The following is a 19,223-nucleotide window of genomic DNA, read 5'->3' as shown; positions in this document are numbered from 1 at the left end:
GTTGGGAGTCCCTGGTACCGTATTATGAAATCAAAGTTTGTGTTAGCCCCTAGTGTAAATAAGCCAGCAGTGAAGGGGGGGGCGGGTGGCTGTTTATTTTCTCCCCCTTGTAACAGCAAAAGGCTGGCTCCACCGGGACCCTCAACCCCACTCCCACCTCTCCCCTCCCCTCTCGTCCATATAACACAACACTGCCCCATCTCATCCCGAAGAAGAAGGGGGTGGAATCGTATAAAATGAAAGCTGCGAACGGCGATGAAGGGACCCTCACACCGTCAGGTCTCAGGGGTGTGTGATACTTTTCTGCCCGTTGGTCGTGCCAACGATTCTTTTCAGGGCGGGACCTTCGCCACACACAAGGCGTTTGTGGAGTTTTCTGTTTTATAGCGAGTCATCCAACTTGGCTGCCAGGCTCCACCCTTCTTATGTAATTTACCATCATCAGTCTGTCTAGTAAAGTTTGGTGGCAATTTGACAAAAATATGTAGAGCAGGTTCATTTTTGAAGGACCCGCAAATTGAGTCTAAAGTGGTTGCCAGCTTTAATGTGGTATTTTTCTACAGACAATGTTTAATATAGTTACAGTGTTAATTGTTTCTATTTGTGGATTAAAGTTTTGCTATTTTTAGTATTAAATTATTGTAACTTGGTGACACCCTTAGTAACAAAGACAGGCAATCAATGCTTTATATAATGTAATGGCCTATGTAAATTAGGGATAGACTGATTATCGGCCGGGCCGATTATCGGTACCGATATTTGGCATTTCGACAAATATCGGCACCGGCTATTTTTTTAATCTGAAGGCCGATAAAGCTGGTATCTCAGTGAGCAAAGAGTACTTGTGAATGTAGCGAATTTGGGGTTTCCTCAGAAATGTTCACAGTCAGTTTGTATTTGTCATAAACACATTTGGAATGTCATTTTTCATTTTTCTTTTCGGACATGGCTCCATGAAGGAATTTATTTATTTATTTATTTATTTATTTATTTATTTTTGTCGGTCTATTCATAATACATGATATATATCCGTGTTACTGAGCGAAATTGGTTTTTAAGTGCTGCATTGTCCAATGTTCCTAATAAAGTTTAATTGGTCAGATCAGCTTGTTATTCCTCACATGAGTTTATGAGGAGGAATCAGGAATCATCCTGTGTGGCCTCCTCCCCCACACATTCGGAGTTTCAGGGGCTGTGCTGCTGTTTATCACATTGCTCTGCGGATTCTTGACACTGTGAGCTCAGTGAGGAGACGCAAGCTGGCCGTGTGCCCAAACGGCTCTTAGCCCCGGCCCTGATAAGCTCCGTCCTCCCCAGAGCCAAATATAAATATATTTTTTTTTAAAAGGATACTAATATAGGTCATGTGCTCACTCTGCTTTGTTTACATGAGCTCATTCACCCATTTGGACTGGAACTCAAGTCCTTGTTACTTTTACTTTTTTATCACCAGTCTCATCTTTTTCCCTAGTAGCTGCTTCAACATTTTTGGAGTCGTTCCACTAAATTAAACGATAAACCAAAAACCTGAAAAGTGGAACCTATTTTTTCCTCCATAGGAACTAATGAAAATTGAATCAATTATTTCTTGTCTTAAAACTAGGGGTGTCGAAATCATTGTGTTAATATTGAGTTAATTTAATATTCCTTTAAAGCCACAAATTTTTCAACACTTGATTGCACCATGTGTCATCATTGTCTAACATTAAACACTTATGCCACCTCCTGGCAGAAAAATGGCCAACACAAATCAATGTCTCACACTCTTTTTTTGTTTTTGTTTTTGTTTTTACAGTGCAGTATATTTTTTTTAACTTTAACTTCAAATAACTTTAGGAATTACTATGAAACTACTGTATTACTGAACTAAAAGCTACCACCATATTTATATTTGGTTAATATATTTTGCCACTTTTATCTTTGCAAGAGTATGAAAAACCTGAGTGGGGTCGACTATTATATGTACATTTTATTTTAGTGTATATTTAGAACTGATATAAAATGTGTGATTAACTTGTGATTAATCATGAGTTAATTATTTAATTCATGTGATTAATTGAAAAAAAATAATAATCGACTGACAACCCTACTTAAAAACGTTATTATATTGACAATATTTTTTGTCTCATTTTTAGGTGGCATACAAGTGCAACCACTGTTAACGGAAAAGCTTAACAACCCCCAGCCAGACTTTGCTGTATATAACTTACATATAAAAATCAAGCTTGCTGAAAAATCTGCAATACAGTGGTGAAAAGATAAACCACGACATAGCATGGGGTTCATTGTAATAAGATACATGACTGTAATTTGCTCAGTCGTCTTTTAATTGTAATATATGTTCTATCTCATCACTATCATGTTTAAGGTGGAGGCTCTTCAAACTCAGCTGCAGGACACCGAAGAGCAACTGGGAGAAGTCCAGAGGGAGCTGGCCGAGGCCCGGCGGTCCCTCCAGGAGAGCTCTCAGAATTGGGAGAAGCAGCGCAAGGAAGCCCTCAACCTGCGACGGTTACTGGAGGACGAAACCAGTGAGAAGGAAGCAATTCGCGCCTCCAACCACGAGCTGAGAGCCACCGTCAAGCGGGCGGAGAGCGACAACAGCAGGTAAAGTGTCTCATTCTTTCTGATATGTCACTTTTTTTTTTTTTTTTAATGAGACCTTGGCTAACCATGTGACCATTAATAATTCCTCTTCTCATTCTCCTCCTTGCCATCAGCTTGAGGCGAGCGGTGGAGGAGCGAGAGCAGCAGTTGTCCGTCTTGGAAGAGCGCAGCACCTCCATGCAGCAGGAGGCGTCCACCCTGAGGAGCAGCATGCGGGAGGTTGAGAAGTCACGGCTGCAGTTACGCCGACGGAACCAGGACTTGCGCAGACAGGTCGGAAAGTCAGACATGAAGTCGACTGACTAAAATACCTAAAGTTCATTTGTACACAGTTCATTCATATTTACTCATCCCATGAAAGAAATGAAATTGTCACAGCAGCATTAACAACACCGGAAGTGATAATTAGAGAATAACCCTGTTTATTGCAGGTGAAGGTCCTGGAAGGTGAGAAGCAGCGTCAGGAGCAAGAGCTGAAGCAGTTGCAAGCGCAACTCTGTCAGGAGGAACAGCAGCAGGAAGAAGCGCGACGCCAGACTTTCGGCCTCAAGCAGAAAGTTTTGGAGTGCGAGGCGGCCAGAGACGCAGCCAACAATCAGGTAATACCCACCTTTTATCTTTGACCCAGGGAACATGTAGTTTTAACACATTTTAATTCATATTTATTATTTTGTTACCGGTATATTTATTATTTTTTTGTATTGATATTACATCACGATTGATAATATTGGTCATGCGTGATTGGCTGGATTATACGACCACTGCAATACGTGAAAATGCACAATATAGAGATACCTTTTTTATTTGATTTTTATATTTTTACTCATCAGACACATTTATGCCATAACTAATTGATAATTCACGAAGTATTCCAAAAAGACTACTATCACTCTCGCTGACCAAAAATTAAAAATATAAAATCATGAAGACTGCATTAAGTATAAGAACTCGGAGTGTCAGGCGATAAAAGTTTGTAATCGTATTTAATCGCATGACTTCAATAGTTAACTTGTGATTAATCACAAATTTTATATCTGCTCTAAATGTACAATAAAATATCTATCTAGTGTCTAGTATTTCTAAGTACTCATGCTCTAGTTAACATAAAAGTGGAAAAAATGTTAAACTAATAGAAATATGGCTGCATCTTTTGTCACTGAGACAGTAATTTCGGAATAATTCATAAAATTTTGTTAAAATTCAAAAGATGTACCGTACTGTAAAAAAAATGAGGGTGATTTGTTTGTGTTCTTTTTTTTTTTTTTTTTTGCCACTAGATAGCATAATTGCATTTGCAAGTCATTGGTGACAGCTCAGTGCATTTTTCTTTTCATATGAAGAGATATCTAATCTTTAATATGAAGTAACTTTGAAGAAATTCTACACATTTTTAAATTTGTAAAATACAACTTCACCCCAGTTTGCACAAATATATGTATTATTATTAAATTTATTACTGATAAATTTTGACGTGGACGTGTCAGCTGTGTTGTTCCCCTAGTCATTAATTGTGCATTTAAAAAAAATAAGTGCCGTTAAAGGAACTTTAAATTAACTCAAAATAGCATACTAATTAAAATACATTGATTAAAATACATGTAAAATAAGTCAACATTTCTTAAAGACTGAATGCAAATGTATTTGACGTAAATATTAAATACAGCAGAAGTTGGCGTACCACCCTTTAACAATCACTGTGCTTCACCAGAAAACGTAATTTCAGTTCCGTTCTACTTGATCAGGCGTCCTCCCTGCAGAGGCGCGTGTTAGAGCTGACGGAGGCCGCGCGCCAGGACTCAGAGCTCCAGCAGGTGCGACAAGCCCAGCAACAGCTGGCCGACCAGAAGCGTCGCGACGAGGCCGCCCGGCTGAAGCGAGCCCTGGAAGACGCCGTCCTCCAGACCGGAGAGCTGAACGCTCGCCTGAGTCGCGCAGAGGCCGCCGCCCTGGATCTGGAGCGTCGACTGGGGGCGAGCGAGAGCCGGCGGTCCGAGCTGGAGCGCAAAGCGTCCGCGGTGGGCTCGGCGCTACGCCGTCTCCGCCTGACGTCTCCCAGGAGGAGACTTCCTCTTCAAGGTTTGTCTTGTTGCTTGTTAGTTTACATGCGGCTGTCAGGAGGTTTACACACGCTCACCGCAGACTCGGCAGGGGACGGCGTGACCGGCATCTCCGCTTCCTGTGCTGATGATGAAGAACTGGACTTGGACTTCATCCAGGCCTGCCTGCAGGACCTCCAGAGAGAACTCAGAGACACACAGAGAGAAAGAGTATGTCTTCACTGATACCGATCAGGGATAATTTCGTCAATGAACAATTTTTGTCATATTCTTCGTCGCGAAATTTTTTTTGGGACGAAAATTAAACGAAAATTAAAATAGATGAGACGATAACTCTAAATTCCAACAAATTAAGGAGATCTCAAGAAACCAGATGAAAAACTAAAATTGTCTGACAATTTCGTCAATGACTAAAACTAAAATGAAAACAACACATTGACGAAAATTCACACAATCCAATCAGAAGGAATCAAACGCATTCATTGTGCAGCTGTAACATTAATCTCAAGCAATTATGCACGTTTTTTATTTAGGTGAGAACTAGGTTATATTAGACACTGTTGTATTATTAAATGTGTCTTGCGTGTTAAACTACTGTTACAAATAGGTGTGTTGTAATTTTCTGTATAAAAGTTGAAATGTATGCTGAAGGAAAATGACTAAACTGTCAATTTAGTCAACTAAAATTGCTCTTTTTCGTCGATAAAATTGGATTAAAAATACAATCAGATGACTAAATTATGACTAAAAATATAAGTTTAGTCAAAAGACTACAACAAAACTAAATTTAAATGTCTTGTCAAAATTAACACTGATGCGGATTCTAATCCTAATCTGTAATGCTGGAATGTAAAACTGAATTTAAAAGTTGACCAAGGCGCCACTGCACTTAGACTTTGAGGTCTATTTATTTATTGTCATTTTTAGGATGAGTCCAATGCTCAGCTCGTCATTCTAAGCAAGCAGGTGTCAACACTCCAGGACAAATCGTCCAGCGAAGTCACCAAACTCCACAAGACCCTTAAGGAGTTCAATGACGGTAGGAAGAAGACGCACGTTAACAAGAATGATTCGTAAAAATTCAACACAATGTTTTTTTGGTAGGAAATCGGGAGATGGAAGAGCGACTGCGCAAATCCCAGACCTCGCTTTTCCTGCATCGGGAATCGGCCGAGCGAGACAGGATGGGCCTGGAGGAGGAGGCCACTCGGCTGCGGTCCGCTCTGCTCGCTTCCCAGGCTGAGTCCAAATCACTCAAGGTGTGTATTCAGAGAGATGCATGTAGTGACTACACGTGGATCATTAAATATCATTTTAAACCGGGATACATGTATATATGTCTACGTTGAATGTAATCATGTTTTTGGAAGACACAAATTTAGAAAGTACTCATGCATGAGGAGGACCGTTGAAAATTAAAGAAAAAAAATAGTAAAACAAGAAAATTATTACTCCAAATAAGCAAAATTATCTGCCAATAGAACAAGAAAATTTTACTTAAATTTACCTGCAAGATTTTGAAAAATAATGAAATAATACTCGGCCCATATTAACCACAGCGGTCTTGAAAATAGCATTTTTAGACTAAAACCAAGTAATATTGACTTTTTTTCCCGCTGCACTATATAGAACTATTGTCTTAAAATTAATTTTACATTTATCTTATTACTAGATTTGCAAAATCTTAAAATAAGAACATGCAACTTATGAAACTGGCTATTAACATTCAATACCAATACTGCTTGACCAAATAAGATAATTAAGTAATAAGTATCTTAAAATAAGCAGAATGATCTTGTCTGACAATCTTATTTTAAGTAAAAATAATTTGTCAGAACAAAATAAGCAAATTTAGGTTAAATTTACGAAATTATATCTTAAGATTTCAGTTATTGCGGTGTGCACCTCAAACGAATTGTCAACGGTTCATGTTGTTGACAAAAAATGTTACGTCTTTTTTTTTTTGGCTCACTGATAGCTTCTCTAAGGAAACTAGACAGATTTGTGTTGAAATTCATTGAACAATAATCTGCTTCCTATTTTACCCGAAAGACACAATTTTCTTGATGCCAGTTGTCCATCCCCGTTCTAGACTGACACTTTGATGCTTCTCTCCAAGGACAAGCTGGATCGCTCCCAGGCTAACGCTCACGTGGAAAACGAGAGGCTAAAAGAGACCCTGGAGGAGGCCCAAAGGAGCACGGTCCACCTGGAGCTCGGTCGGCGCTCCCTGGAGGCCGAACTGCAGCGCGCCGGCCAAAGAGCGTCAGAGCTGGAGGCAGAGACGACGGCGTTACGGGAGAGGCTGGCCAAAGCCTCGTGGAAACTCAGCAAGAGCGAGGCGGCGCTGAAGGCCGGCGAGGAGCGGCAGAGCGCGGCGCTGGCCCGGGCCGAGCGGCGCCAGGGGCAGCTGGACGAGCAGGTGCGAGCACTGACGGCCGCGCTCGCTGAGCAGCGGAGCAGCGAGGGGGCGCTGCAGGAGAACCTGACGCAGCTGCACAAGGCCATGACGGACGGCGAGACAGAACGACGAGTCATGCAGGTCGTCCTTTCCACAATTTTACACTTGGTTTGATCTTTTTTTCTTCTCCACATACTGATTTCTCTTAATTTTAACTCGAAACCTGATCCTAAACTTAACCCAATGGAGATCTCTTGAGCAATCACATAATTCCGCTTGACAATGAGCATATCACTATCCCGACCAGTTTGGGCTTTGATCCCAACATGCCGACATGTGACATCACAGGATCGTCTGGACGAAAGCCGAGCCGCCCTGGTGGAGAGCAAGAAGCTGAACCGCACTCTGATGGAACGCAGTCAGACACTTCAGAGGGAACAGGAAGATTCGGAGCAGAGGAACCATGAGCTGGACAAACACAACAAGAGCCTGCAGCAGGTTAGAACACGAGACATATGATTCCGTATGGTGGTACCTCGACTTAGTGCTTCATGTTGTGTTTTCAACCAAATCACATCATTTAAGAAATGCACTAGCTAAATGCAAACACATCATGGGAATTACCATAGACGGGCTAACAAAACTAGCATCTCGTCACCCTCTTAAAATAATTCCCTAAGCCTTTTTTATTTCCCCCAAAAAATATTTTCTTGCCTAAATCATCTCCTCATGATGCAAATGCATGGTTCCATTTTTTGTGTTTCCTGAAAAATCTGAAGAAATGACGTAGGCAATTATTTTATTATTTAAATTTGAAAACAAAACATGCAGACGGCAAATATGAGAATTTTGGTTCTGTGCTTAATTATCAAATTGTGCACAGTATCATCTTTCGCAGCCTTGCTGTTTCGTGGATTTTTTGACAGCGTTTTTTTTTGTGTTTTTTTTTAATACATGCTTTTGTTTTTTTGGTTTGTTTATTTATTTTTGACTTTGTGCGGCCGTATCTCCCGAACCCTACGTCCGACCGGGACATACGGGCATCCGCGGATTCGTCTCGACGTGACCGCATTCCGGAGATAGATAATATATACTGTGCTGTATAACAAGTAAATTTAATTGGGGAAAAATGACTGTATATGAAAACGAACATATATGATGAATGAAAAAGTATTTATAATAAAGTAAATATGATACCAAAACGAAAAAACATATATAATAAAAAATAAATATAGTTAATGGGATTGTTTTGTTTAATTAATGCAGATTGACATTATCGCGGGTAGTTTTTGGAACGTAATACCCGCGATAAATGAGGTAACACTGTACTATGACTGTATTACACTGCCCCCTGGTGGCCAAGGTGTGCACACCAGAAGGAGCAGCAGAATGCCCATTGAATTATCAAGATACACAAACCGTCCGATTCTCTACGTTCTATTTAATTATGTTATATCTGTATGTTTACTGTTACTGTGTGTTTTGTAGTACTCTACAATACTTAAGACTGCAGTACTCTTTTTTTTTTTTTTTATTTTGTTAAGGCAACATATTTGTGTTGGGTCGGGATGCATATCTAGTGTTATTATCAGTGAGTAAATACAGTATATAGATGTGCATTCACCTGCCCACAGAGTCTGAAGCAGCAAAAGGCGGCACAACAGGCAGCGCAAGAAAATGCTGAGCAGTTGGAAAGGAAGGTGACGAATCTGGAAAGTAAGGTGACAAACCTGCAGGCGGCGCTGCAGCAGCGGCAGCGGGAAAAGGCCGACATGGAGAAAGCTATGACGCGGCTGGGAAAAGACAAAGGCGCTCTCAGGAAGTCTTTGGAGAAGGTGAGATAAGATGTGAAGATGTGAATGTGAGCAGTAGTCAACAGCATCGTAAGCACGCATTATTTATTAGCTTCCCGTTCTTGTTTCTTCTTCACGTGTGTGGTTAGGCGGAGACGGACAGGCGGAGGTCGGACGAGGCGGTCGCCAAGGAGACACGGCAGGCGTTAGTCTGCCTCGAGCGGCAGCTGGTGGAGAGGCAGGATCAGGTGGCAGTCCTGCAGGTCAGCATCACTTTTACCTTAGATGTTGGGCATATGATGTGGTATGCTTTGGATCGTGAGCACATGAACTCATGTAGTACGGTATTTTGTGCGTATTTTTGTGCGCACGTGCGTTTGCATGTGTTCAGGCTCGCGTGGGTCAGCTGGAGCAGGCTCAAGCACAGCGCCTCCTGGAGGTGACGGCGCGCCATCACCGGGAGATGGAAGCGGCGACAGAGAGGACACGCGATGCCCAGCAGGCGCTGGAGATCCGGGAGAAGGCCCACCGCCAGAGGGTCAAATGTCTGGAGGATCAAGTATGTGTGACTGGATAGTGAACCAAAAGTAATTGAGCACCCACACCAAACATTTTTTTTAAATTGCTTATTTTTATATGTTTTTAAAAATATTTTATATATAAAAATATATGTTTTTATATTTTATTTTATTGTTTTAATATATTTGTATTTATTTTAGAATTTATTTTTATTTTTTTTAATATATTTTTATTTATTTTTATTTATTCTATAATGTCTGGGGGATCAAGTGTGTATAACTGGATAGTAAACCAAAAGTAATTGAGCACCCACATAAAACATTTTTTTTATTTTTATATGTTTTTTTTAATATTTTATGTACATATACATATATATATATATATATATATATATATATATATATATATATATATATATATATATATATATATATATATTAGGGGTGTGAATTGCCTAGTACCTGACGATTCGATTCGTATCACGATTCACCGGTCACGATTCGATTCGATTTTTTTAACACCCCTAATATATATATGTTTGTGTGTGTGTGTGTGTGTGTATATTATTGTTTTAATGTATATTTATTTATTTTATCATTTCTTTTTTGAAATATATTTTTTATTTATTTATATTTTTATTCATTTATTTATTTATTTAATGATTTATTTATTTTTATTTGTATGTGTGACTGGATAGTAAACTAAGAGTAATTGAGAACCCACACCAAACCATTTTTAAAATTGCTTATTTTAATTTGTTATACATATTTATATTTTATGTTGATTTTATTTTTAAATATATTTTATTTTTTTTATTTAATTTTAAAATTGCTTATTTTTAATTGTTATACATATTTATATTTTATTTTTTTAGATATTTTATTTTTTATTTATTTTCATTTATTTTCTTCAAGCTGGTTTACGTTTACTGCAAAATAATCATTAGCTGTAACAGGTTTGTCAAGGTGGAGGGAATTATGAACCGTTCAAAAATAGCCGTAAGCACAAAACCTTTCAGAAAGGAAGACAAAAATGTCAGGAAAAAAGCCTACTAGAACATCTGAACTCATTTGGGGGTTCATCAGTGTTTGAAAGTTGTCAATCTGGTGCGCAGGTGTCCGCGCTCAAGCAGCAGCTGGACGAGGAGACGCGCAAGCGACAGGCCTGCGTCCACAAGATGCTGCAGCACTCAAGTATGTAGCGAGCGCGACATGCGGCGCGGACAACAAAAAATATGCTTTTGTTTACGACGTTGGACTGACCGCACGGGACAAACTGTTCGATTCCTCTGGAGGACAAACACGCTCACTTGGGTACAGGCCATCGAGCTTATCACTCTTGAACAGGGCTGGGAGGGTTACTTTAAAAAAAAAAAAAAAGTAATCCAATATGGACATTGAAGGCAACATAGTGTTTATTTGACACCCTTTTGTTTAAAGTCCAATTTTTTTTTTCTTTTGACACATTTACACTGCTCTTTGAGTGGCTTTTTTTTTTTTTCTGGGGGGGGGGGGATGGGGTGGGGGCTTTTGGGTTTCCGGGGGTGGAATTCCGTGTGGGACAGAAGTGTCTTTCACAACACGCTGACCCATTAAAGAAAAAAAAATGTGTGGATTTAATATTGTGGTGGATGAACTGCTGACAAACCACAAAAGTTTGCATGTGTGTAAAGCTAAGTGTTTATTTTATACCCTTGAGATCCAGTACTAGTATGCTCTTTTTCTCACTAGTAAGATAACTTTTGGCATACTAGTAGGACAACCACATGTTACTAGTAAGACAACAGTTTTTGAATGCACCAGTTCAAAAACAATGTCTTACTAATAACGTTTTTTCCACTACTGCATGGCATTTTTGCATATCAGTAGGCCAACATTACCATACTAGTAGGACAACCTACTAGTGAGGCAAAACTGCATTAAATGACATCTGAGTGCTACTAGTGCTACAAGTGAAATGCAAGATGAAAACTAGTACCAATTTATCATCATGTGTAAAACTTATACTATACTATACTATACTATACTACACTATACTAATACTAGTCCTACTAGTATGTCAATGTTTTCTTTCTCATGTGCAGAAATACCATACTAGTTGCGTCACTAATAGCGGGTAATTGCATACGGTGTAATAGTAGCACCCTAGCTGCAAACGAGTGGAGCACTATGAAAGAGTCATTGAGCATCCGTTCGATATCCGTACTAGTAGTCCATGAGTGGCACTAGTAGTGGAAAAGAAAATATTAAGACAAAAAGTGTCCTAGTACATGGAACTCATATTGAATACATGTTTAAATGGCTTTCCATAGTTTATTATTAAGGTTTAATCGTGCACTAGTATTTCATGTCACACAAACGTCTGTGGAAGCGCACTAGTAGCACTCACGTCACAAACAAAACTTGACAGAGCAACCCAGAATGCTGCTTGATCAAAACTGGCACTAGTCGTGGGGAAAAAAATGCTTTTACTAAGATACATACAGTCAGTAATAGTGCGCAAAGTGAGTTACTAGTGAGGACAAAAAGTAAATTAAGCTAGATGTCAAGGGCAGGGAATTAAGGCTCAAACGGCTTTCCATAGTTTGCGTTTTAATTATGTACTAGTATGCCAAAAGTGGCACTAGAAGACTGATGGTGGGCTGAATTGCTTAACTAGTGGGTACAAAGAGCGTACTAGTACATGGGCCTTAACCTGGATATCAAGGATATCGAATAAATGCTCAAAAGGCTTTCTTTTGTGTGTGTGTGTGTGTGTGTGTGCGTGCGTGTGCGTGTGTGTGGGTATACTAGTGTTTCATTACAACACGCACACACGTTTCATGAGTGCGCCTCCTCGTGCGCTGACAGTCGTCTCCAGCGGCCCTTTGATTACCATAGCCCCGCCCCCGACTGTGCTCCGTTTACCCGCCCCCCGCGTCGCCATTGGCTGGCACCGGCTAATTATGCAAGGTGGTCTATCCCCGCTGGGGGGGTGGGTAGGTGTGGCCAAACAGTGAAAGAAGTCCTTTAGCAAGCTTGGAATAGAGCACTTTTATTGAGGATATCTCACAAGCTCAGGCATCAGGGGACCCCGTGAAAAAAAAAAAAAAAATAGCAGGAGTGTTTACCTAAAAAAAAAAAAAATCAGCTCCAGCTCCGGCTGCTGCTCGTTCATTCCCAAAGCAGAATGCGAGGAATCCCCAGTATTCCTCGCACGCGGCGGAGCTGAAGGACCAGAGCGAGACCCTCCGAGACGACTTGTCCGCCCCCCTCCCACCCCCAAGGTGGGTTCGAGTCGGGGGCCTCCTCCATCCGCTTCCCCCCTAGGGTGTCCCGAGGCCATGCCGCCGCTGTCCTCCTTGCTGTGTGCTCTGCCGCTGCTGCTGCTGCTGCCGCCTGGAGGGGCGGAGGCGGCCGTGCCCCTGGAGGACTTCTACCCATTCGGACCGGAGCAGGGGGACGCGCAGACGGTGGCCCAGGACGACGGAGGCTCGGGACTTGTGGACATCTCGGTGGCGTTCCCTTTCTTTGGAGACAGGCACACGGGGCTCTATGTGAGTATGTTTATGTTTTTTAGTGTGTGCGTGCATGTGGACTTGGCAAGGCAAAGTGACAGGACTCCAGGGGGATGAGACGGCAGGAGGGGCGGGCGGCCAAGCACTACACTGCACCGTTTGTGCATGTTTGTGTGAGATTTTAATGCAAAAATCAATTTTTTATTTTTTTTTTGGTCAAAATGTCACCTCATGAAAAAATATAGGATCCCTATTCTTTGAAAAATGCAACTTGCTTATATTATGTTTTCAGGAAATACAGATTTGACCCCACTCCAAAGATTACACAAATTTTCAAAGCAAATTTGAATTTTTGCTATTTTTTAAAAATTAAAAAATGATGTGTTTCCCGCATTGGCAGCCATTTCTCTCCCTCATAATTGATGTGAGAAGCCAACAATCACCCACAAAATCTTTATCTTGAACTAAAATAGAAATAAATAAGAAATTAAATGTTTGTTTTTTTAATTGAAAATGAAATAACTTTTTTTTTTTTTCCTAAAAGTTGTTTTTGTCATGACATATGATTTTTTATACCGTATACATTTAAGTCAAAGTTGTTTACATTTTGTCTAACATTTTCCAAAACAAATCTCACTTTTTTTTTTTTTTTGCAAATAAAATTGCAAATAAAAGGCTCCCCAAACACTTGAATGTTTCCATAAAACTAAAATATTTTCTTAAAAAAAATAATAATACAATTTTATTTATTACTAAAAAATCACAATGCTTTTCTCTTTTAGGAACATAATCAGTATTCTTGAAAAGAAAAAAAAATCTGGTGGTATGAGTTTGTGTGTGCGTGTCACCCCCCATTTGTACCGTATTACGTTTCCGCCGTGCCATACGACCCGCAGAGGAACTTTTCGCCGGCTTTTCACGCACACAGACTTTGATGTGCCTTAAATCAGCACCACCTGTTGTGCCGATACATCCCCTCCTTGACTTCCTTTTCCTCCTCCTCCTCTTCATCTCTTCAAACGGCCACCAGGGGAGGCTGAGGAACCACAGCAACAATTGGATCAAGTCAGTGAAGTCACCTATGCTGCATTTGAGAGTGCTGGAAAATGTCAAACTCATGCAGTCGAATGTAAACAAAAAAAAACTCTGACTTAAAACCAACAATCTCCAAACATATTCTACGACGGAGCATATAAAGAAAAATTACTTCTTTTTTTAATAATAAAATACAATAAAATCAATAAAATTACGATAAAATTAAAGAGATTAAACAGTGATATATGATGAGTATTAAAATAAAAATATAATGCATAGATTTTTTTTATTTTTTTTTAATCGTCTTAAATCTTTTATTTTTAGAAAAGTACCATCAATAGTTTAAGACTAAGAGTGGACAAAGTTGCAACAGTGAAATCTAAGTAGAAAATTTTGACCAGTAAAAAATATGGATATCAACACGTATAGCTTCATGGTACAGTATTAATACACGAGCAGCAAGTAGCAATATTATTGTGATCTACAACGTGTATCTAATCACAACATCTTATATCAATATTGTCTGTTTTACCATTAAATGTTTTTTAGTACACACAATTTATGCCTTTTTTTTTAACTTTGTACTTTCAGAACCAAACTCATTTTATTACATAACTAAGTCAAGAAAAAATATCAACCAAACAGTTTTAACTGCAATTTCAGTTCTAGCACTATCACTTTATCACAATAGAATACTGGAGTAGTATCGTTGGCAATATACAACAAGATGTGGAGTAGAATTTTATCATGTCGGTAATTTTAGTTATACGTCTTTCCTCACTTGTTACATGTAATTGTTCTACTACTATGCCAAAGTATTTGCGTACTCGTACATGAACGTTAAGCTGCGCTCATCAAGGATATCGAATAAATGCTCCAAAGGCTTTCCATATGTTGCCTTGCCTTTATTTTGGTCTGCTGTGATTGACAAACACGGAGCCTCAGTAACCAGGCAGGCTGTCGTCGTGTTGTGCTTTGCGTGTGGGAGTTTTCACATGTTGCTGTGGGATCCCACCCCCCGTAACCCCCCCCCCTTCCCCCTCCTCCTCCCACGCCTCAGATAACATGGCAGGGGTCTTCCCCCTGGAACTGTCCAGCTGCTTTATCTTAGAAATGACCAATCAAGGCTTAACGCAACCCAGATGTCAGTCCCGTGCGCCGCGACTCCTAAAACCGAAGGGCCCCCGCCGTTATTTTTCGCCATACTTTTTTTTTTTTAATGCAGGGGTTCGGGAGCGTGAAGGTCAGGGAGGACAGAGCACATGTTTGGAAGCAGATGTGAGCGGCAGATAGTTACGATGGGCCGCTTTTTATTGCGGGAGAAAGTGGAGAGAAAGAAGAAGTAGGCGTTGCCGGGAGGGAAGCACATGATGCATGCACGTCGAAGTTTACAGAGTATCAGGCCAACATCTGCAAGTGCTCATCTCCAAAGATTTTTTTTTTTTTTAAAGCGTTCTGTTCTGAGCAAGCTAACAGCTAGTAATGGCTTAGCATAGCGTCTGAGAGCTAAAACAGGTAGCGCAAACGCATTGAAGGCATTTATCAATCACTTATCACTTGGCTTTAGCTGGTTTAAGCTAATGTTAGCATAAATAGCTTAGCATAGCCACTGTGAGCTAAAAACAAATAGTGGGAAGGCATGGTGGAAGCCTGCTATGACCCCTTGTCCACTACGTGCTCATGTCTCAACTCACAATATATTTTTATATACGATTGTCACTTAGCTTAGCGACTACTGCTAAATCAAGTAGTGACAAGGCATGGAAATGATGAGGCTCTTTTATGCCTCCTTGTCCACTGCCAAGTAAATGATTCAAGTTAATATAATGCATAAGCAGCAGTGTGTCAAAACATGTAGTGGTATTAGCTAGGGGAAGTCATTTTACATCTGCTGGTCCACCGCCCAGTGATGAGTCAACTCACTTGACGTGTAGGCCTATATATTTAAACTGTACGTCACTTAGCTTAACATTGTCACAGACTGCTAAAATAAATTGTAGTCTTACACACGTCGTCCTCTATTCGCTGCAATAACTCAATAATTTGCTGTTTTTGGGCTTCGGTCAACTCATCTTGATTGCTTAGGAAATGATTTGTAGTGAGTTGAGGAGCTTCATTTCCACCAAAGTAGTCATTTGCTGCCATCTTGTCTGTGTCATCTATAGGTAATTGTGAGCAAATTTTCGCTACTCGCAGTCGCAGCAGGGCTCCGAACCTTACATGTATAATTTTTTAATTCATGTTATGACGATGCTCATGACTCAAACCACGCACTGGCTTGAGTTAAAAATGTCTCATATCTTTATCTAAGTCAAGTCACGAGTATCTCAAGGCAACAATGTACTGAAAATTCATCAAATCTTCATTTCCCCCGTTGTGAATTGTACTAAAAAAACAGGATCTTAATAACTGGCTCAAAAGTAAAAATGAATGGATATGTTTTTGCTCATGACAAGAACTGATGGTTGGTGGAAAGAAAATATGCAATAAAAGAAGAGAAAAGCAAAAAAAAAAATCTTACAAGGCCTGTTAATGAGATGCGAGATGTTCTCACCCGGCATGCGTTGTTGTGTTTGGCAGTAAGTGGGCAAGATTTGTCATGATATAAACTGACTGTTTTCCTTGATTAAACAAGGAGCCCCGCAATTACCCGCAGAGTTGCCGCTGTATTAAAGTTGTTCCGAAGCGGATTTATGAGCCGAAAAGCCTTTGGAGTAGCGGAAACGTCCGTCTTTTGACGAGAAAGAAGCAGTGTTTCCCCTCCTGTTGACGCCTGGGCACCTTCTTCTCCATTCGGCAGGTTTGCTTTGGCCCCGTGTAAACCACATCAAAGTTTGTTGTGCTCCATAAAAGCGCCTATGCCGGCAGAAACGCACCCAAGCTAAATCCCGGATATGTCCGCCACTCAATAACCAACCCTCCTCATTTTTTTTTTCTTTCAAAAAAGAAATATGGACACCGAGAAGTTTCTCCTGTGAATCTGACCTTGGCGCTGTTTCAACGTGACAACGCTGGGCAGCACTTGAACCAGTTCACTCTCTCACATAAGTGCAAACTGCAAAACCTCAGACATCATCCACCACTTGCTCGGTCTGTTTTTTTGTTTTCACTTAGTATGCAAACAAAAGGCCCTCAGTTAATGCTCATAAATGTGGTCGGTCACATACAACTGTTCTTCAGTTATTTAGCATGCATACGATAGTATAATCATATGCATTCTAATACTGGATATTATTTATTCATGTAGTTAACGTCACTCCTTTGCAAATAGTTTGTTGCTACATACAATGCTGCTGACTGTTGTTGCTGTTAACGTTTACATTTGTATCTATTCATTCAACTGCTTAGAATAGACTATTTTGCTACATACAACATTGCTGATTATTTGTACAGCAGTTAACATTCACTTCAGTGTATGTATAGTGTCTATTTGTTCAAGTATAGCTGCCAATACACTGATGATGGTGTTATCTTTTTAACTGCTTATAAATAGACTCATTGCTATTTGCTACATGCATTTGTGTATGTTTATATAGTGTGTTGTATTCATGTACGGTTCATCCAATGTCGTTCGAAGACTCTTTTGCACAGAAACACATCATTAGCGCTTCTCTCCACATGCGTGGGAGCTTCACAACTCCCGAGCATCCGTCCTTTTCATCCTGACCGACTCCCGCTATCGGATGGGATGACCTCTGCGTCCGTGCTCCACAATCACACACACACACGCACACACAGTGGAGCGCACGCGCACACAGGAGTTGAGGTTCTCACTGCATCCCGCTGATGCGAAGGGGAAGAAAGCTGCGGTTGGGATCATTAACTGAGCTTCCGTCCTTGTAGCCAAACAAAACTTCCTGGCCTGTTTTTACACCAAATGATGTTAGGAGGGCGCGTAGCCAAAGCTGGGCCGTGTGCCTTTAACCGACTCCCCCTTAGTGTTGTTGTTTTGTCACATGCTGCTTGGCCACGCGGCCACGGAGGCAAAGTTCATCCCAGACCGTTAACTGCACTCAAACCTGCCTACCTAGCTAGCAACTACCTACATGCTGACATAACTTCCAACTATCTACTTATTACTACTTTGCTAGCTGTCTACCAACATAATACTATCTACCTATCGACTAACAGAACTACCGTCAACCCACTTAACAACCTTCCTTCCTGGGAACCTACCATCATTCCTAGCTAGCTAGCTAGCTACTACCTACCTACTTAGCTTCCAACTACCTACTTATTTCTATTTTGCTAGCTGTCTACCAAAATAATACTATCTACCTACCTACTAACACAACTACCAGCTGTCTACCCACTTAACCACCTTCCTTCCTACGTACCTACCATCTTTCCTAGCTAGCCAGCTAGCTACCTACCTACCTAGCTTCCAGCTACCAACTTATAACTACTTTTCTAGCTGTCTATCATACTATCAACCTACCTACTAACATAACTACCGTTTACTGACTTAACCACCTTCCTAGTAGGAACCTACGATACTTCCTAGCTAGCTAGCTAGCTCCATAGCTAACTTCCTACATATGTACTGACATAACTCCCATATCTTCCCAACTATCCAGCTATCAACTAACTAACATTACTATCTGTAGGTAGGTAGCGAGGTTGATAGCTAGGTGTAGTAGCCTGATATTTTACTGTTATGATTTCCAAGTATGCCCTACGATTGTCTGGCTACCAGTCCAGGGTGTCCCCTGCCTACTTCCCATAGCCAGCTGGGATAGGCTCCAGCACCCCCCGCGACCCTAGTGAGGGGCAAGTGGTTCAGAAAATGGATGGATGGATTTCTAAGTAGAAAAGGTGTGAACTTTCCATCCGTCTGAATGACTTCCCAGTTTGGAATCTGTTGGTTTGCTCAGCTGCAGTCTGTCCATCCTAAATGGATAATAAATAAACCTAGCATGTGTTTGCCACTCGGGAAGTGCAAACATCGACCAAGCTGACGTTGAGTCACTGCTGATTCACTTCTCTCCGCCACAGGTGAACAACAACGGCCTGGTGTCCTTCCTTAGGGAGGTGTCCCAGTTCACGCCAGTGGCGTTCCCAATCGCCGGCGACCGCCGGGTAGTGGCGCCTTTCTGGGCCGATGTGGACAACCGGCGGGCGGGACGCGTCTTCTACCGACAGAGCCGTGAGCCGGACATCCTCCACCGGGCGGCCACCGACATCAAGATGTACTTCTCTGACTTCCCTGACTTCAATGCCACCTGGGTGCTCGTCTCCACCTGGCACCAAGTCACTTTCTATGGCGGCAGTTCGACCACGCCGGTATCGACCTCTTAAAACGAGCTTTATATTCT

The 19,223-nt window shown here is 40.9% G+C and overlaps 1 protein-coding gene across 9 annotated transcripts in view; it reads left to right on the top strand.

Moving 5' to 3' along the window:
• The window catches only part of sned1 (sushi, nidogen and EGF-like domains 1), a 57,627-nt gene that overhangs the window by 17,179 nt on the left and 21,225 nt on the right, over positions 1–19,223 (top strand). For 8 of the 9 annotated variants that reach the window (XM_077534072.1, XM_077534071.1, XM_077534069.1 and 5 more), the window contains 15 exons: positions 2,369–2,607; positions 2,721–2,880; positions 3,039–3,206; positions 4,350–4,683; positions 4,747–4,874; positions 5,592–5,703; positions 5,769–5,923; positions 6,784–7,206; positions 7,414–7,563; positions 8,700–8,900; positions 9,008–9,121; positions 9,250–9,417; positions 10,492–10,570; positions 12,686–12,912; positions 18,904–19,191. In XM_077534072.1, the coding sequence (XP_077390198.1) occupies positions 2,369–2,607; positions 2,721–2,880; positions 3,039–3,206; positions 4,350–4,683; positions 4,747–4,874; positions 5,592–5,703; positions 5,769–5,923; positions 6,784–7,206; positions 7,414–7,563; positions 8,700–8,900; positions 9,008–9,121; positions 9,250–9,417; positions 10,492–10,570; positions 12,686–12,912; positions 18,904–19,191 (2,946 nt within the window). The remainder of the gene's footprint in view (positions 1–2,368; positions 2,608–2,720; positions 2,881–3,038; positions 3,207–4,349; positions 4,684–4,746; positions 4,875–5,591; positions 5,704–5,768; positions 5,924–6,783; positions 7,207–7,413; positions 7,564–8,699; positions 8,901–9,007; positions 9,122–9,249; positions 9,418–10,491; positions 10,571–12,685; positions 12,913–18,903; positions 19,192–19,223) is intronic. The other variant, XM_077534070.1, reaches the window with a different exon arrangement.

This window comes from Festucalex cinctus, chromosome 10 (genome assembly GCF_051991245.1).
Source record: "Festucalex cinctus isolate MCC-2025b chromosome 10, RoL_Fcin_1.0, whole genome shotgun sequence".
Taxonomy (NCBI): domain Eukaryota; kingdom Metazoa; phylum Chordata; class Actinopteri; order Syngnathiformes; family Syngnathidae; genus Festucalex; species Festucalex cinctus.
This window is presented reverse-complemented; position numbering and strand designations above follow the sequence as displayed.